This window comes from Salvelinus namaycush, chromosome 8, assembly GCF_016432855.1.
Source record: "Salvelinus namaycush isolate Seneca chromosome 8, SaNama_1.0, whole genome shotgun sequence".
NCBI lineage: Eukaryota > Metazoa > Chordata > Actinopteri > Salmoniformes > Salmonidae > Salvelinus > Salvelinus namaycush.
In genome coordinates this window covers 57349897-57369203 of record NC_052314.1, presented here as the reverse complement: position 1 = coordinate 57369203, position 19307 = coordinate 57349897, and the positions used below count along the sequence as shown (strand labels likewise).

At 47.5% G+C, this 19307-nt stretch overlaps 4 protein-coding genes and 1 pseudogene across 4 annotated transcripts; all 5 read left to right on the top strand.

Moving 5' to 3' along the window:
• Positions 1–14189: 14189 nt before the first annotated feature.
• Positions 14190–14513, top strand: LOC120052895 (histone H4-like). Its single transcript, XM_039000097.1, has one exon. The coding sequence runs from the start codon at positions 14208–14210 to the stop codon at positions 14511–14513; it is 306 nt and encodes a 101-aa protein (XP_038856025.1). The 5' UTR covers positions 14190–14207.
• Positions 14514–15117: 604 nt separating this feature from the next.
• LOC120052894 (histone H2B-like) lies at positions 15118–15492 on the top strand. The gene has a single exon (XM_039000096.1). It carries the CDS (start codon positions 15118–15120, stop codon positions 15490–15492), a length of 375 nt encoding a protein of 124 aa, XP_038856024.1.
• Positions 15493–16779: 1287 nt separating this feature from the next.
• On the top strand, positions 16780–17369 carry LOC120052891 (annotated as a pseudogene).
• A 662-nt stretch (positions 17370–18031) lies between these two features.
• LOC120052892 (histone H2A-like) lies at positions 18032–18424 on the top strand. Its single transcript, XM_039000095.1, has one exon. The coding sequence runs from the start codon at positions 18032–18034 to the stop codon at positions 18422–18424; it is 393 nt and encodes a 130-aa protein (XP_038856023.1).
• A 472-nt stretch (positions 18425–18896) lies between these two features.
• Positions 18897–19307, top strand: LOC120052216 (histone H3-like). Its single transcript, XM_038999040.1, has one exon. It carries the CDS (start codon positions 18897–18899, stop codon positions 19305–19307), a length of 411 nt encoding a protein of 136 aa, XP_038854968.1.

The following is a 19307-nucleotide window of genomic DNA, read 5'->3' as shown; positions in this document are numbered from 1 at the left end:
TGGCTGAATTGCAAACAGGCTGCATGGTTTAACGAGGGTCATCTAAATATGGCCTTGTAAAAGGTATAATACAATGTCTTATGTCAGAAAAATAACACTGGATAGGTGATCTGAGGGGCAATGTCGTCTAGTTCACAGTTACATCTACAACATACTGCTTCCTCTCCAATCCATATAACAGTCACTGAGCCGTATTGGCACGGAGCCGTGGCTACATTACCCGATTGGACCGATTCTACAGGAAGTTGGTGGGGGCGTTTTTTCCTGTGTCCATGTTGAACAGGAAGGCTCCGTCTGTGGAGTGCAGAGCGTCAGAGGCGGGCGGGGAGACGGGCGCGATGGGCGACGAGGGGAGGAGGGAGGAACAATGTCAGAGGGTGTGCGTATATGTGTGTGAGAGGGTGTGTGTGTGTGTATGAGAGGGTGAGTGAGGACTGACCTAGGGTGGTGGACTGGCAAGGTGGAGATCAGCTGGAGACATGTTCTCCATCTGTATCTCCTCCTTCCCTGAGGGGGCGCTGTACATCACCGGAGCATACCCTTCACACACACACACACACACACACACACACACACACCCTTTCTGCAGAGGGTTGTACATGGAACGCAAAAGGGTTCTACCTGAAACCAAAAAGGGCTCTCGTATAGGGACCGCCGAAGAAGCCTTTTGGAAACCATTTTTCTAAGAGTGTAGAGTAGAGAAGAGTATAAAGCCCTACCATTGGAGGAGCACCAGGATTGTACTGTGGCTGGTTGGGCGGGGGGCCATTCCACTGTGGGGGCTGAAGCACTGAAACAAAACACTGTCACACTCTTTCTCTTCCTTGTTTCTTCTCCTGAGGATTTTCACACCTGACAGGGGGACTACGAGGGTTTCCTAACAAGAACCATACCAGACACTGATATAATGAACAGATGGAGAGAGAAAGAGTAAATTAGAGAGAGAAAGATGAACTCACTGGTTTGGGGGGGGGGGGAGAGAAGTATTAAAGGATAGATGGATGGATGGACTCACTAGTTGAGGTGGGAGTCCGGTCCATTGAGGCTGGTCTGCATCCCAGGGTTGGGGGGAGGGTGAACCTTAGGATTCCACAACCTGAGGGCACCACAGTTCCCTCAGACAGAGGGACTCAAATATACTTTTATATACTCAAATACAACTATTGGTGCTGTGTAGTTGTGATTATGTTCTTGAATGTTGTTTTTATGTATCTGCACTCCGGCCTACATACTTACCCCTTGTGGGATAAACAAAGTATTTTGAATACTAATATATATATATATATCGACTCCAATTACATACAAAACACAAGGCATGCAAAAACCAACACACCACAGTATGTAGTTAAATGAGTAATAATAAATTGTTCACATACCATGATAGAACGTCTGCAATAACCACAGAAAAACACACGTCACGTTATTACCGTTCAACTACAAAACATGCATCACCGCAACAATGTCATTACTATAGTAGTACAGCATGGGAGACAAGGGGAAACAGATTAGAGGGGGGAACCTAAAGGCAACTTCTACAAGGGATTTGTCCCAAATGGCACCATATTCCCAAGTGAACTCGTTTTGACCAGAGACCTACAGAAAAGCGAGAATCGGGTGCCATTTGGTAGCCAAGCCACCATCTAACTATCCCTCACCGGGACACCAGGTCCAGGGGACACCCCTCCTCCGGGCATGTTGTAGCCAGGAGGGGGGTGCAGAGTCTCGGGGTTGTCCAGTTAGATGGCGGTGGTGTTGGGGATTTGTTCTTGAAGAGCTCCTTCCGGCAACAGAAGCAGATACTGGTGGGGATACCGAGCAGGAGGAGGAGGGCCAGGAGGGGTTTGCCTGCTTCATTCTCATGTTTGTCTGGAGGGGGATAGGGGGATGGGGAGGCGACGGAGGGAGGTGGAGAGGAGAAAGAGGGAGGCGAGGGAGTTCATTTGGGAGACATTGCAGAGCAATAAGGGGAACAGGAGGGGGTGATTGACAGATGACACGTGTTTCACTCTTAGCATGTTGTGTTCTATCCCCCCTCACACCCCTCTCACCCCACCCCCCTCCTTCCCACAGCTTACTGAGCAGCCCTGTAGTCCTACAAATATCCAACTAATTAGTGACAGACAGAGACATATGAGCCGCGAGCCAAACACGGTGTGTCCCAAATGGCACCCTATTCCCCTATGGGCCCGGGTCAAAAGTAGTGCAATATATAGGGAATAGGGTGCCATTTGGAACAAAGGAAGTGTAAACAAAACCACTGGGAAGGGATCCTGATGCTGTGTCTATTTCCATGACGTACTCACACTGCAACATGACCTAACAGATGTAATTGAATTCTATACAGCCAACACCACTTCTCTATGCAGCACCAGTTTGTATCTCTGACTACTTACAATGTGTTACTACTATGTACTAAGCATACTTGGATATTTATGGTCTGTTTTGACCAGAGCCCAGTGTACTAAATAGGGTGTTTATTAGATACGCTGTGGCTACTGTTAATTATCTATCCTGTTGCCTAGTCACTTTACCCCTACGTACAGTGCGTTCAGAAAATATTCAGACCATTTAACTTTTTCCACATTTTGTTACATTACAGTCTTAGTCTAAAAATGATTCAATTGTCCCCCCCATCAATCTACACACAATTCCCTATAAATGACAAAGCAAAACAGGTTTCTTGAAATTTGTGCCATTTATTTTTTTATTTTTTTTACAAATAACTTAAATATCAGATTTACATAGGTATTCAGACCCTTTACTCAGTACTTTGTTGAAACACCTTTGGCAGCAATTACAGCCTTGAGTCTTCTTGGGTATGATGCTACATGCTTGGCACACCTGTATTTGGGGAGTTTCTCCCATTCTTCTCTGCAGATCCTCTCAAGCTCTGTCAGGTTGGATGGGGAGCATCGCTGCACAGCTATTTTCAGGTCTCTCCAGAGATGTTCGATCGGGTTCAAGTCCGGGCTCTGGCTGGGCCACTCAAGGACATTCAGAGACTTGTCTCGAGCTACTGCGTTGTCTTTTCTGTGTGCTTAGGGTCATTGTCATTGTTGGAGGTGAACCTTCGCCCCAGTGAGGTCCGGAGCACTCTGTTGCAGGTTTTCATTAAGGAATTCTTCGTACTTTGCTCCGTTTATCTTTCCTTCGATCCTGACTAGCCTCCCAGTCGCTGCCGCTGAAAAACATCCCCACAGCATGATGCTGCCACCACCATGCTTCACTGTAGGGATGGTGCCAGGTTTCCTCCAGATGTGACTTGGCATTCAGGCCAAAGAGTTCAATCTTGGTTTCATCAGACCAGAGAATCTTGTTTCTCATAGTCAGAGTCCTTTAGGTGCCTTTTGGCAAACTCCAAGCCCAATGTCATGTGCCTTTTACTGAAAAGTGGCTTCTGTCTTGCCACTCTACCATAAAGGCCTGATTGGTGGAGTGCTGCTGAGATGGTTGTCCTTCGGGAAGGTTCTCCCATCTCCACAGAGAAACTCTGGAGCTTTGTCAGAGTGACCATCGAGTTCTTGGTCACCTTCGTGACCAAGGACCTTCTCCCCCGATTGCTCAGTTTGGCCATTTAGCTCTAGGAAGAGTCTTGGTGGTTCCAAACTTCTTCCATTTAAGAACAGCGGCCACTGTGTTCTTGGGGACCTTTAATGTTGAAGACATTTTTTGGTACCCTTGCCCAGATCTGTGCCTCGACATAATATTGTCTCGGAGCTCTACGGACAATTCATTCGACCTCATGGCTTGGTTTTTGCTCTGACATGCACTTTCAACTGTGAGACCTTAAATAGACAGGTGTGTGCCTTTCCAAATCATGTACAATCAATTGAATTTACTACAGGTGGACTCCAATCAAGTTGTAGAAACATCTCAAGGATGGTCAATGGAAACAGGATGCACCTGAGCTCAATTTCAAGTCTCATAGCAAAGGGTCTGAATACCTATGTAAATAAGGTATTTCTGTTTTTTATTTTTAATACATTTACAAAAATGAACAAAAACCTGTTTTCGCATTGACATTATGGGGTTTTGTGTGTAAATTAATTAGAATTTGTATTTATTTAATCAATTTTAGACTAAGGCTGTAACTGTTACATCTGCCCTTGCCTCGCCCTCTACTTCTCATCCTGTCTCCCCCTAACCTGCTACCACTCCCCCAGTTCTCTCGCCCCCTCTCTCTCTCTGTGTGCATGCGATTGTGTGAGTGGAGACACGTGTGCTGGAGGCGGAGCAGATCCCCACCAGCTGCAACCTGTTTCATAATCAAGACCTCTACAAATACTCAGCCCTGCCACTGCCACGCTGCCAGATAGTAATCTCTGCTCAGTCAGTCTACGTTTCTAGCCGTTTGTTCCTGCTTAGAGCTTGTTATCCTGTTTTCCCTAGCCTGGCGCTGCTTTTCTCTCCGCTACAGTTCCGTCCGCTCTGCCTCTGGTCCCTGTCCCCAGTCCCTCGTCTCGTCAGTCCTGCTTCCCTGACCTGGATCCCCGCTCTACGGCTTCCGGACCTGCTTCCCCTGCCCTCTCTCCCCAGCCTCAGACCCTGGTTCCCTGCTACCTGCCTGAGCCTCCCCTTGCCCTCAGCCTCAGACCCTGGTTCCCTGCTACCCGCACGAGCCTCCCCTGGCCTGCACCCCATCTTCCCCCCCGCTGTTCAATAAATACCTTAGCTACTTTATCCCTGTCTCCTCGTCTGAGTCTGCACTTGGGTTCACCTGCTCCGCCCCGCCTAACAGTAACGTAACAAAATGTGGAAAAAGTCAAGGGGTCTGAATACTTTCCGAATGCACTGTACATATCTACCTCAAATACCTCATACGATAACTATGTGCAGGGCACATCGACTGGGTACTGGTACCCTGTGTATATAGCCAAGTTATCGTAACTCATTGTGTATTTATTCCTTCGGTTGTTTTACATTTTATTTTACTTATAAAAGGAGAGAGAAGGAGAGAGGAGAGAGAAGGAGAGAGATAGAAAGAGTAAAAGATGGCGCTAAAGGAAATGGTGAGATATTAGTATATAGCTAGCCAACAACACAGCTAACACAATAACTTCAAACTGAAGCTGGAAAGACTGAACTAGCTGCGCTTCATTTCATTTGACCTTTTTTCAATTAACATTTCTTTATACATATCCATAAAAATGATGCCAGCTGATTCATGATTTCGACCGGCTGAGAAACACTGCCTGCCTTTCTGTCTGGTCCCGACACGTTCATTACTATGGGACAGCAGGAGATCGAATTTGAATATTGAAACAATGTTGCAGACAGACAGCAAGGTTTATACAAATCTCCGCTGTTGAAAACAAAATGTTAGTCTAAAAGAAATGAGATAATGTCTAGATTCTTTTTGTAGTGGAGATCAAGTTTATAACTTCCCTGCCTGGGCTGATGAGACAGTGGATTGTGCAGTCAGATGGAACAGAGTCAATAGGCATTTAAACGTCATAGATTTAGCCGGTGGTAACTTGTGAAATAGACACTGGTTGGAATGCGATTTTAACTAATCAGCATTCAGGATTAGACCCACCCGTTTTATAATAGTATATAGTTAGTAGATAGAAAACAAGAATTAATGTTGAATTAGAGAAAAGGAGGGAGAGAAAGGAGGGACGGGGTACATGAAGGGGTGGGTGAGAGGAGGTGGAAAGAGAGAGAAGGGAGGAGGGACGGGGTACATGAAGGGGTGGGTGAGAGGAGGTGGAAAGAGAGAGAAGGGAGGAGGGGGGTACATGAAGGGGTGGGTGAGAGGAGGTGGAAAGAGAGAGAAGGGAGGAGGGGGGTACATGAAGGGGTGGGTGAGAGGAGGTGGAAAGAGAGAGAAGGGAGGAGGGGGGTACATGAAGGGGCGGGTGAGAGAGTGGAGGTGGAAAGAGAGAGAAGGGAGGAGCGAGCAAGAGTGAGAGTGAGAGAAAAAGAGAGATAAAAAGGCCAAGGCAAAAAAGGTTCTGTACACTAACCGACAACAACAAAGGGTAATAATTAAAGAGATAGCCGTAGTCCCAGAGTCCGATGAACTCGTGGATACCATTTTTATGTCTCTGTGTCCAGTATGAAGGAAGTCTAGAGGTAGTTTCACGAGCCAATGCTAACTAGCTTTAGAGCATGCTAGCTGTTCCCATAGACTTCCAGTCATTGGCACACGCTAGTTAGCAATTTCTCTAGCACTAGTTAGAAACTTCCTTCAAACGTAAGCAGATACATTAAAATGGGTATCCACGAGTTCATCTGACTGGAAGTAGATAAAGGGCCTCATTGCCAAAATCCCGAAATATCCCTTTAAATAACTTGCAAAGCACTCACTGGTTACGGACACTTTGAGCGAGGAGATCTCCTTGTTCCAGTAGTCACTCTGGACATAGGTCCCCTGGTCATTGTAAGTCACCTTCAGGGGGCAAAGATCAAACACTTTACAGGGACGATCAAATCAAGCTTTATTTAAAGTGCATTTAAAATCTCTTCAAAATTACAAAAAAAAAAAAAAATTAAATGAAAGAGGTAGAGGATAGTAGGTTCATTTGTGGGACGGGACGGGTGTTAAGTAATATTAATAGTACCGGTCAAAACCAAGTGGTGTTTTTTGTTATAAGGAGGATACCATCCCTTCAAATCCCCCCTTGATGACCTCTGGTGGTATAATCTGATTTGATATACTTTATTGTCCCTGAGGGGAAATTTGACTTGGACAATTAAAGAGACAGTCACTCACTTGGTCCAGATACCAGCTCCTGTCGGTTCCTGTCCCAGACACCTTTCCCCTGGCGGTCCCGGCGCCATGGTTCCAGTACAGGATTTTCTTCAGGGTCTGTGCAGCAGGTGTGAACTCCAGCTTCTCAGCACTCTTCGGGAGGTAGATCTTCAGCTGACGCCCGTGGGACAGACGCTTGTGCAGGTCGGGCACCACGTAGCCATCAGAGAGAGAGAGAAAGAGAGAGAGAAAGAGAGAGAAAGAGAGAGAAAGAGAGAGAAAGAGAAAAAGAGGAAGAATAGGGATGAGAGCGAAAGAGGGGAGGGGGATGGAGAGAGAATAGAGAGAGAAAGAGATGGGGTTGGAGAGAGAGGGAAGGGAGGGAGGGAGAGAGAAAGAGGAAGAATAGGGATGAGAGTGAAAGAGGGGAGGGGGATGAGAGAGAGAGAGAGAGAGAGAGAAAGAGGGAGTGGAGATTAACATTATCTGAAGAGGTAAATACAGATAATGTAGATTGAAACCCTTTTAAACAACTTTTATCTACAAATCCTTGACATCTGCTGACTTGGGTCTTTGTCCCAAATTGCATCTTATCTTCACTATAAAGTGCACTATGGGTCCTGGTCAAAAGTAGTGCCCTAGATAGGGAATAGGGTGCCATTAGTGATGGACCCTAGGTTTCTGCTGTTGACTAATGCAGTTGGTGGTGTAGGAAGGTGTGGTGCTGGAGCTATAACAGGTACAATAATGCTGGCGTAGTACTAGCAGCAGCAGGCCCTACTTACAAGATAGTTCCATTATAAACATTGCCGTCCATTCATCTTGAAATGTCAACCAAATCCTCCTCCAGGATTCAATTTGTTCATCAATGCGTTTTCACACGTTTTTGTTTCTTCGTGACCTTTCAATGTGGTGTAGTGGTGTAGTGGTGACACCCCTGGCTTGCAACACACATTCAACTCCTGGCTGGAGACCGGGTTCAAATCGTTGTCATTCTTTACAGCTTTCTCCCCTCTCCACCCCCTTTGTAATTTCTAAACTGTCTTTTCTTTCTTTTAGAAAATAGGGAATACAAAGTAAGCACCAACTCACCCACACTGAGAGCCCAGCAGGATCCAAAGACGCCACATCATCTGTATTGGCATAGACAATATTGGCATAAACATAGGCCCATACAAGAAATATGATCAATTATATTATGAACAGCTTGTAAGACAGACAAACAACAAATAATTATCAACAAATAAACTAAATGATGAATAAATAAAAGAACACCCCAATTTACAGTGACACTGATAATGTATACAGTACAACTACACCAAAAATGTCTTCTATGCAATCTAAATAAATCACAACAAAACCGGTGTTACAGTCAATCAAGCAGGGGTAGTGCATGTTAGGACAGTGTTTCCCACTGTATGGTCTTGGCTTAACCCTTTTGGTACTGGATCGAGGAGACTTGAGACTGAGGGTGCATCCCAAATGGCACCTATTCCCTATATAGTGCACTACTTTTGACCTTGGCTCTGGTCAAAAGTAGTCCATTTGATAGAGAATAGGGTGCCATTTTGGCCGCAGCCTGTCCAGACTAAATGCGGTCTCTAGTAGGTCAGGAGAAGATGTGAAAGGCAGTGAAAAGCAACAGGGATGGGCAACTGGAGGCCCGCGGCCCCCCTCGAAACAATCCCCCTCCCCCGCAAAAAAAATATAGTAATCAGTAAACTTCATGGAACACAAAAAGCGACTGCCTAAGGATCGATTTTCGCCTAAAATGACATACCTAAATCTAATTACCTGTAACTCAGGCCCTGAAGCAAGGATATGCATATTCTTGGTACCATTTGAAAGGAAACACTTTGAAGTTTGTGGAAATGTGAAAGGAATGTATGAGAATATAACACAATAGATATGGTAAAAGATAATACAAAGAAAACAACAACCGTTCTTTTGTATTTTTTTTGTACCATCATCTTTGAAATGCAATAGAAAGGCCATAATGTATTATTCCAGCCCAGCTGCAATTTAGATCTTGGCCACTAGATGGCAGCAGTGTATGTGCAAAGTTTTAGAAGGATCCAATGAACCATTGCATTTCTGTTCAAACTTTTGTATCAAGACTGCCCAAATGTGCCTAATTTGTTTATTAATAACTTTTCATGTCCAAAACTGTGCACTCTCCTCAAACAATAGCATGGTATTATTTCACTGTAAAGCTACTGTAAATTGGACAGTGCAGTTAGATTAACAAGAATTTAAGCTTTCTGACAATATCAGATATGTCTATGTCCTGGGAAATGTTCTTGTTACTTACAACCTCATGCTAATCGCATTAGCCTACGTTAGCTCAACCGTCCCGTGGAAGGGACACTTATCCCGAATAAATTTTTCATAGAAAATGACTCAAGTAAAAGTAAAAGTCACAAAGTAAAATACTACTTGAGTAAAAGTCTTTTAGGAGGTCTTTTAGGAGGTCAATAGATGTAATCATCAAGGGCTTGCAAAACAGCTGTTATGAAACAGGACACAAGCAGCTGCAATGATTAGTCCTATTATTAGTTGACCAATTACAGAATTGCAATCACCAGTGCAGGTACGTCCTGATTGCTGCATAGACTTCATAAGGAACTAAATGCCTCAGCACGTGACAACTTCACAGTGCAGAATATGCGATCCTACTGACTCGCATTGAGTACAGTCGTCTCGCTTTGGCGTGATTTGGATCATATGCATAGATTAGAAGTCGACTTCTGAAGTGAGATTTAGTCTTCATGTGTTCTTTGTTTCGAATGTATGTCACTCTTGAGTGCACCGATGTAGACCATACTTTAATGAGTCTATTTGTTAGGTGGTTTTTGTGGTTGTTGGGCTGACACTATCTACTTGGCTGCCAAATCCTTTTTTCTTTTTTTTTACAGTGTAGCTAAATCACCTACGCTTAAGAAGATTTGCTCAGGAATAGAAGCCCCTTGACAGCTTCACCAAATGATAAGACACAGCAAAGGCCCTAAATACAGGCTGCCAGTTAAATGCAGAAATCACACAGCTAAAGTGATGGGCCTATAAAGCACCCGGCGAATACAAAGAACGCAGGTCAAAAGAGCTGGGAAAACGACATAACCCGTTGAATGCAAAGGCATCAATCCAAAGGGATAATCTACTATAGTCAGACGCATGGCACAGGCAAAAAGTGGAGGCAAACATTTGGCCAAATCAGGAAGCAGACAGGAAATCTCGGCGCATGCGTTGCTGTATTCAGCACGTTTGAATGGACAGCGCGCCTCTGCTGCATCTTCACGTATGAGACAGGTAATTGCGGAGCTCCGTGGTGCTGAAAAGGCCATTTGCCAAGGCCTATTTCCCGTTGGAATGATTTGTGACATGCTATAGGCACAGTTCAGTACACCCCTCATCCAACAGACCCCCTCCTGTAATTGGTGACAGAATCATCCAGTTGATTCCGGCCACGTTTTTTCCCTGGTCACTGCAACAAAACCTTTCTCGGGGTGCATTGGTGTAAGATGTAGTCCTGGAGAAAAAGTTGTCCTATAAGCTATATGATATAATGGCATGTGGACCTTTTTTGCAGCTGCTTACAGATAAAGAGTGCACTAGGCTAGAGAGAAAAGTAGCAATCCGTTTTTAATAAAGCGGTACTATGTAACTTACCCTCATTTGACAGTTGAGAAACATACATCCACGTGACGTTGTGTTCCAAATCTGCAGGAGACAAAGCAGCAGAACATGTGCAAGTGAATATGATTTAAGAGCAGTCAAATGAAGTAATAGTGATGTACAGTTACTTTTTCATCAAACCTATTCTGTGATTCATCTACAAATACATGCTTCACATTGTTTTCCACAATGCAATGCTCACTTGACCTAGGAGAACATGTTATATTTCATTTCTTCCAATCTATATTTGGAGGTACTCTACATGAACATGTGTTTGGAGTTTTGGAATCTCTGCCTATTTGATGATCTGTTGTAGTTAGTGTTTTTTTGGACCACATACTTGTGCAAATTGCATCAGGTTGAGGGATAAATGCTCTGTGTGCCATTGTGAGTAGCACTTCTGATCCAGCAGGTGGTGCCAAGATCCCTCCCTATGTGGCTTGAATGACGAGCAGATGTATGTATTCCTTCTAGGCATGAATGAATTGAAGGGCAGTGTTGGCAACATGACTTCTGGTCCAGCTGGTGGCGGTGAAATGCCTCCCTATCTATATGAGTTGACTTATTCCTTTGAGCTCCTAAATGAAGCATAGGGTGTCAACATTGCATCTCGCCTGAACCCTGTTTTCTTCCCTTAATTGGAGATGATTCCGGTCTTCTTCCTCTCCTCTTCATTAGTCCTTCTGCATGTCTTCATTCCTGTCTTGCAACGTGGGTTCCACTGAGGTGTGTGTTTGTGTTAGAAATCACTGGGCACTTGATTAATGGAACACCAGTCACTTTCATCATGCGGAGCTCGTTTGCATGACTCATGTCATATGGATATACAGTATTCTATTCTTAGGTATGTTAGTCTATGCCGGTCTGACATTGCTCGTCCATATATTGATGTATTCTCATTCCATCCCTTTTGTTAGATTTGGGTGTATTGTGTGGAGTTTTGGGACATGGTTAGATCTTACTTGTTAGACATGACTGTGCTGTTGGAGCTAGTCACACAAGCATTTCCCTACACCCGCAATAACATCTGCTAAACAGGTGTATGTGGCAAATAGATTTGGATTGGATGGGTAATTACAATAGATTGTATGTTGGTAGGAGTTTTCCTCAGTGTGTCCCCCCTTCCATTTCCCCTTTATGTCCCCGTTGGGGAGCTGTCAGTTATGCTGCAGGCTATTTACTACCGATGTCACTGTGGTCCAAGTTAAACTCCTAGCCCATAGGGTGTGGTAACAGGCCCTGTGTTATTTGTTATTGTACTCTACATGTGAAGTATATGCACTGTAGCTTAGAGAGGAACACAGCTGTTGATAATAGGGGAATGCAAGCAGTTGAAGGGAACAAGTGACACAGTCTAACCTGCTGTTGAACACAAGGGCCCGAGCACGTCCGCGGACAGAGTATCGTTCGCTCCCAGTCCTATGATGTTGCTCTGTGAAGGAGGTTAGCTTTTCAGCATCCAATTCCTGGCAGCCTTCTCCCTGGTTGATTTGTGAATGTGAGTGAATGGAGAATGTTTGCCTTCGGTATCCAAGGTGTTTGAGAATGTTGAGGACCGGTGTTCCAAGGGCCTGACTGTGACATCATAAAGGGGAAGGTAGTTAGTGTGCTGTTTGAGGGATTCCAATTCAGTCAGGCGCTGTCTTCCAGACAGTGCAGTTGTGGTTCAAGTGTGCTCTCTGTGTGATGACTTGTAAGTCGGTTGTGCGTACATGGAGTACAACTACGAGGGGAAGTGACATTTAGGGTAAGCCTAACCCTTTTTCTAACCTTAACCTATTTCTCCTAACCTGCTATGACAAAGTGACGTTGTGACACTAGCTGTATCCCACCTAGTTGAAAGCTTGTCAGTCCTTCTCCTAAAAGGCAACCTCTGTTCCTTGATGTACTCAACCGAGGCCCGGCAGCCAGTAAGTACATGTAAGAGACAATTATGGCAACAATAAGTAGTAAGATGAAAGCTAGTCACATTTGAGATGTGAATAAACTACACCGATTGATCAATTGCCAGTATGTGTCCCTTTTGAAATGACCTGTTGAGATGAGCCCTCCTTCTGTGGCGGTCATTTGACGCAACATCCGAGGCCATCTGGCGGCCATAGTGCTATCTGGCCTATAAATGATCCACTCATTCCATAATAAGACGCTTTGTTATTGGTTTGTGAACACAAGTACAATACAATATTTGCACATCCCTATCACCTCTGTATGAATAGGAAAAGTATCCCTTCATTGGGTGTGTGTGTGTGTGTCTGAGGAATGTTTTACTGCTGTTTCACCTTACAGAGGTATCACCACCCTTCACATCGGCACCTCGGGTCCTCTTGGCTCCCTGACCGTCAGGCCGGATCCTGTGTAGGGAAGAAAAAAGAAGATTGATGTTATATTACATGGGCTTCAATAGCAATATGACTGACGAGGTGACATTATGGACACTTTTGGCTTCATGGCATTCCATGTGTATTTGTTTCCCCCTGGCCTATATCTTCCCCGTTTGGATTTGACGGTGTCTCAATTATGGCATGAAGGTTTGGTGTGTTAATATTTGTTATTATGTGTGTGGAAGAGTCACCTTTGTTTGTCCTTTCTAACAAAACGACCTCCAGCAGGCCACAAATGTGCATGTGTCAGCATATGGTCTCACAAGGGCTCTGAGGATCTCATCTCGGTACCTAATGGCAGTCAGGCTACCTCTGGCGAGCACATGGAGGGCTGTGCGGCCCCACAAAGAAATGCCACCCCACACCATGACTGACCCACCGCCAAACCGGTCATGCTGGAGGATGTTGCAGGCAGCAGATCGTTCTCCACGGCGTCTCCAGACTCTGTCACGTCTGTCACATGTGCTCATGTGCTCAGTGTGAACCTGCTTTCATCTGTGAAGAGCACAGGGCGCCAGTGGCGAATTTGCCAATCTTGGTGTTCTCTGGCAAATGCCAAACGTCCTGCACGGTCCTGCAACCCCCACCTGTGGACGTCGTGCCCTCATACCACCCTCATGGAGTCTGTTTCTGACCGTTTGAGCAGACACATGCACATTTGTGGCCTGCTGGAGGTCATTTTGCAGGGCTCTGGCAGTGCTCCTCCTTGCACAAAGGCGGAGGTAGCGGTCCTGCTGCTGGGTTGTTGCCCTCCTACGGCCTCCTCCACGTCTCCTGATGTACTGGCCTGTCTCCTGGTAGCGCCTCCATGCTCTGGACACTACGCTGACAGACACAGCAAACCTTCTTGCCACAGCTCACATTGATGTGCCATCCTGGATGAGCTGCACTACCTGAGCCACTTGTGTGGGTTGTAGACTCCGTCTCATGCTACCACTAGAGTGAAAGCACCGCCAGCATTCAAAAGTGACCAAAACATCAGCCAGGAAGCATAGGAACTGAGAAGTGGTCTGTGGTCACCACCTGCAGAATCACTCCTTTATTGGGGGTGTCTTGCTAATTGCCTATAATTTCCACCTTTTGTCTATTCCATTTGCACAACAGCATGTGAAATTTATTGTCAATCAGTGTTGCTTCCTAAGTGGACAGTTTGACTTCACAGAAGTGTGATTGACTTGGAGTTACATTGTGTTGTTTAAGTGTTCCCTTTATTTTTTTGAGCAGTGTATATATATATATATTGAGTATTTGAGTTGCTTTCATTTCTTCTTGGCAGAACCCCTATCGTTCCTCCCTCGTTCCCTAGAACGAGCGCCATTCCCTTTGCAACAGAGGCCAGGCAAAAGCGTGCGCTTTCTGTGCCACTGGCTTCAATCAGGTCCACCAACTGCAGATAATAAGAGCACCACGCACCGTGGGGTACGTCATTTATTCACTTGAACTCCACTAGCGAACCCACGATGTCTGGAAGAGGCAAAGGCGGCAAGGGACTCGGAAAAGGAGGCGCCAAGTGTCACCGCAAGGTTCTCCGCGATAACATCCAGGGAATCACCAAGCCCACTATCCGCCGTCTGGCTCGCTGTGGCGGCGTGAAGCGTATCTCCGGGCTGATCTACGAGGAGACCCGTGGTGTCCTGAAAGTGTTCCTGGAGAACGTGATCCGTGACGCCGTCACCTACACCGAGCATGCCAAGAGGAAGACCGTTACCGCCATGGACGTGGTCTACGCTCTGAAACCGCCATCCCTGTACGGATTCGGCGGTTAAACGCACTCTTTTCGGAACGTCTACATCCAGATTTGAACCCAAAGGCTCTTTTAAGAGCCACCCACATCCGCTTCAAAAGGGCCAATTCCATTGTCGTAGGAAGATTGTAGAGTTAGGAAACCATGAGCCACTCTTGAGTGGACAGGGAGCGTTGATGACAGGACTCTATGTTCAGTGCAGGCTTGGCGCAATTTAGACAGTGTAGAAACAGTCGTATTTCGAGGCACCCCACATAAAGCCACCCTGATTCGGTGGACGTGGCTGGGAAACCCACTAAGTCCAAAAAGGGAGTGTGACGGTGGGCCATTGTAGGACAGGCATTACCCCCCCCCTTTTTTTTTAAACACAATTCCCCACCAGTGACAGAGCATAGGCTCTGGAATAAGGGGAGGTAGGGCGCACAGGTCTTTGTTAGGGAAGGCAGCCTCTGAGTGGAAGGCTCTTATGCGCGCTCGGCTCCACTGGGCAAATGAAAGCAGGGGCGCCAATGAGAAAGCAGGGGTGTGTCCACGGCCGCTGAATTTGCTTAGCTTCCTCTTCATAAGACGGGAAAGCGCACTCCAGCCCCTCATTCGTTTTTGAGAAGCAACGACGCATCAGCATCATGCCCGAGCCAGCAAAGTCCGCGCCCAAGAAGGGCTCCAAGAAAGCCGTCACCAAGACCGCAGGGAAAGGCGGCAAGAAGCGCCGAAAGTCGAGGAAGGAGAGCTACACCATTTACGTGTACAAAGTCCTGAAGCAGGTCCACCCTGATACCGGCATCTCCTCCAAGGCCGTGGGAATCATGAACTCGTTCGTGAACGACATCTTCGAGCGTATCGCCGGAGAGTCCTCTCGCCTGGCCCACTACAACAAGCGTTCCACCATCACCTCCAGGGAGATCCAGACCGCAGTGCGCCTGCTACTCCCCGGCGAGCTGGCCAAGCACGCAGTGTCCGAGGGCACCAAGGCCGTGACCAAGTACACCAGCTCCAAGTAAACAGCCCATTTAGAGTGCTGTACTAACCCAAAGGCTCTTTTAAGAGCCACCCACCCCGTCAGTGAAAAAAGCAAATCCATCAGGAGCTAATGAATGTCTAGGTAGGCTGTGTTCCACTGTATCAAGGTAGAGTGGCTTTGGACATGCCTAACAGGGTTGAGTTAAATTCCAGGGGAAAGTTGTAATTGTGGAATAAGTCTATGGAATAAAAGAGTTTGAATAAATGGGCCTAGAATGAAAAGAATATGATTGTGCGCATGCCAGTAGAACACAGGGAGTGGGGGGACAGCCTATACAACAAGTGCCTACAAATAGATATCTATACAGCCCTTGTTCCACTCGCATGCATGCACGCACCGAGACACACTCTCTAGGCCAATATCAGGGCCACCAAGCACATGGGGCGCCAGCCTCCATAGCACCGGCCGAACAGCCAGGCAGACACCAAGACCCACAGACACCAAGACCTGCACGAGTCACGCTGCGGAGTCAAGCGATACATTGATTAGTAGACAGAGAGACTACCTACCCGCAAAAAAGACACAGGAAACACACACACACACACTGTGTCCAAATAGGAGGCTCCTAATACAACATCACACACAGGGCAATTACAATTAATTGCATGTCGTCGGACAGTGTATATCGTGTGCGTCCTGGACACATGACGAATACAAGTTGAAAGTTGGAGTCCAACACTAGTCTCAGCCAGGCCTCACAAGTGCATGTGTTTTAAGGTCCCCAAAAGAGCTCTCCTTTAAAACACCCAGGACCACATCAGGGGACGCCAAACCATCTGATTCCCTTGCCAGACATCTCGGCTCACTACACAATCAATGGTGCTCGCAATCGGATGCACTTTTAGGCCATTTAGGAGACAAATAGCACAGGAAAAGCAGTGCGCACAGCTCCACCCGACAGTCGAACGGTGAGGTTTTGAGCGAGTCGCAACAAAATGCACGAGGCTTCTGCAGCCCACATGACATTATTCTGAACGGAGACAAGTCTGCTCGCTGGGCCGTTCGCTTTTGGGCCAAAAACACGGCTCCGTCTGTGACTTTTGGACCAATATTGGCGACCAGAAAACACAAGTGAAAGAGCATTTTGCCCGGAGAAGCCGAGCTGTGTGGCTTGAGTCTACATGGTTCTCATGTCGCGTTTAAGGCCAGCCCCCTGCACGGTGTGGAGCTTCAATAGCGCAGAGCAGCGTCTACAGCAAACTACTCCTTCTCACAGACTACCGTAGTGTTCAGTAAGTGTGTGTGTTTACCGGACCAAGCGAGAGACATGGCAGAAGTCGCATCAGCACCAGCCAAGGCACCAAAGAAGAAGGCAGCGGCCAAGCCCAAGAAAGCGGGACCCAGCGTAGGCGAGCTCATCGTCAAGGTGGTGTCCGCCTCCAAGGAGAGGAGCGACGTTTCCCTGGCCGCGCTCAAGAAGAGTCTGGCGGCAGGCGGCTACGACGTGGAGAAGAGCAACTCCCGTGTCAAGATCGCCGTCAAGAGCCTCGTCACCAAGGGCACCCTGGTCCAGACCAAGGGCACTGGTGCCTCCGGCTCCTTCAAGCTCAACAAGAAAGCCGTCGAGGCAAAGAAGCCCGCCAAGAAAGCCGCAGCCCCCAAAGCAAAGAAGGTGGCCGCCAAGAAGCCCGTCGCGGCGAAGAAGCCCAAGAAGGTAGCAGCCAAGAAGGCCGTCGCAGCAAAGAGGTCCCCCAAGAAGGCCAAGAAGCCCGCTACACCCAAAAAGGTTGCCAAGAGCCCAAAGAAGGTGAAGAAGCAGAGGCCAAGAGCCCCAAGAAGGCTACCAAGGCAGCGAAGCCCAAAGCCGCCAAGCCCAAGGCAGCCAAGGCCAAGAAGGCAGCCCCCAAGAAGAAGTAAACCTATTCCAAACGGTGTTCGACTCGACACATGTTGTTACCACAAAAGGCTCTTTTAAGAGTCACCCACCTCTTTCCATAAAAGCACGTCATTCCATGTTCTACCTGTCGGGCAAAAGAAATGAAATGACGCACACTAGGCTACTTTTACGCACCACATTTTCCCACTCTGGGTGTGTGCGGCCCGGAGAGAGAGATAGGGAGAGGCATATAATAATAATAATAATAATCGAGTGGCAAAATGGCGTACAATTCTCACTCAAGAGTGCAGCACCAGCCATTGTTGTGAAGTGTTAGAATTCGCATGTCATATTGATCCTCCTAATAATAATTCAAACTGGAGAGGAGGCAGGCTGCTGTGATGTGTTAATCATCATCCGAACCATGTTAATACTATAGCGTATGTGTTTCCCATTTGGATGATTTCAGTGAATTGATTTGTCACAAATTCGGAGGGAAACAGAGTAGCCTAGCACTTCTCACTCAGCTGCCTGCGGGTGGGTGAGGGCGGGCTTAGGGCTGACTGTCTGTCCCTCACTCCAATTGGATAAGGCCAAACCGGCCCGGTGGCCAATCGGTGCCTCTTGTGGCGAGGTATAAGTAAGGCTCTCGAGGTGGCCAGCGGCTTATTCAGACTTTCTGTGACATACTGAAGCTACCAATATGAGCGGAAGAGGCAAAACCGGAGGCAAGGCCAGGGCGAAGGCAAAGACAAAGACACGTTCATCCCGTGCCGGACTCCAGTTCCCCGTGGGCCGTGTGCACAGGCTGCTGCGTAAAGGCAACTACGCCAAGCGTGTGGGCGCTGGCACACCAGTGTACCTGGCCGCAGTGCTCGAGTACCTGACTGCTGAGATCCTGGAATTGGCCGGAAACGCTGCTCGTGACAACAAGAAGACTCGTATCATCCCCCGTCACCTGCAGCTGGCCGTCCGTAACGACGAGGAGCTGAACAAACTGCTTGGTGGCGTGACCATCGCTCAGGGTGGTGTGCTGCCCAACATCCAGGAAGTGCTGCTCCCCAAGAATACTGAAAAGGCCGTCAAAGCCAAGTAAAATCGCTACTGCAACTTAACTACTCAACCCCCAAAGGCTCTTTAAAGAGCCAACCACCTAGCTCAGCAAAAGCGCAAAGTGTCCTTTGTATGCCACATACACTGCACCGTATCAAGTGCCCACATGAGGCGTTGAATGAACAATAACACCTACTAGGCCTCGTTAGCTATAGCAGGAGGCTATAAGATTGCACTCTGGAGTTCGGCCGGTGACTATTAATGCGCGTAAAGTGTCGGCCCTAACAAAAGAGCCAAGCGCGCCTCGGCGAGCGAGGGTGGGGTTTGCATTTGGGGCGGCACGGAGAGGCCGAGCCTCCCGTCCAATGGGTGGCGGAGGAGCCCTCCGCAACGGGCCAATCAAGGTGGTGCGGAGATGGTGTCCAATCAGCAGACGCCGCTGCCGGCTTTATAAACTTCACATAGGCATTTGGAGGCTATACTCCAACTGTGAAAGAAGGAAGCTAGCTAGCGCCATGGCCAGAACCAAGCAAACCGCTCGCAAATCCACCGGTGGCAAAGCACCCAGGAAGCAGCTCGCCACCAAGGCTGCACGCAAGAGCGCCCCGGCCACCGGTGGCGTGAAGAAGCCTCACCATTACAAGCCCGGCACCATGGCTCTGCGAGAGATCCATCGTTACCAGAAGTCCACTGAGCTGCTGATCCGAAAACTGCCCTTCCAGCGCCTGGTGAGAGAAATTGCCCAGGACTTCAAGACCGACCTGCGCTTCCAGAGTTCCGCCGTGATGGCCCTGCAGGAGGCTAGCGAGGCTTACCTGGTCGGCCTGTTCGAGGACACAAACCTGTGCGCCATCCACGCCAAGAGGGTGACCATCATGCCCAAGGACATCCAGCTGGCCCGTCGTATTCGCAGAGAGCGCGCTTAA